At 68.3% G+C, this 353-nt stretch overlaps 1 protein-coding gene across 1 annotated transcript in view; it reads left to right on the top strand.

The window, feature by feature from the left end:
* Window positions 1–253, top strand: part of MIB2 (mindbomb E3 ubiquitin protein ligase 2) — a 4,790-nt gene extending 4,537 nt beyond the window's left edge. The window contains exon 13 of the mRNA XM_014543770.1: window positions 239–253. Within this exon, the coding sequence (XP_014399256.1) occupies window positions 239–253 (15 nt within the window). The remainder of the gene's footprint in view (window positions 1–238) is intronic.
* Window positions 254–353: the final 100 nt, after the last annotated feature.

The raw sequence follows: 353 nt of genomic DNA, 5'->3' as shown, positions 1-353 counted from the left end.
GAGTGACTGCCCACTCCCTCTGAGGGTGCTTCCTGGGAGCCAGGCCCTGGGGGGGGGGAGGGGGGCCCAGGTGAGCCGTTTGCAGGAGGTGTCTTCTGTCCCCGTCACCTAGTGTGGCCAGCATCCCTGCGATTCTGTGCCCCTGAGCAGCCTGGAAAGGGGATGGGGGTGTCTCAGCCTTCACCCCTTCCCTCAGGGGCTTTCCCTGCCACCTCCCCTCTGCCCCTGCTTGGGGCAGCTGGTGCTCCCCTGAGGCCTGCCAGCCTTTTCAGCCTCTGTCTGCCCCCAGCTGCAGGCCTCGGGCCTCCCAGCCAGCGGAGAACTGACAGTGGGCGCCGCGGTCGCCTGCTTCC

This window comes from Myotis brandtii, unplaced genomic scaffold (genome assembly GCF_000412655.1).
Source record: "Myotis brandtii unplaced genomic scaffold, ASM41265v1 scaffold334, whole genome shotgun sequence".
Lineage (NCBI taxonomy): Eukaryota > Metazoa > Chordata > Mammalia > Chiroptera > Vespertilionidae > Myotis > Myotis brandtii.
The sequence above is the reverse complement of the archived record's forward strand: the minus strand, read 5'-3'. Positions and strand labels throughout refer to the sequence as shown.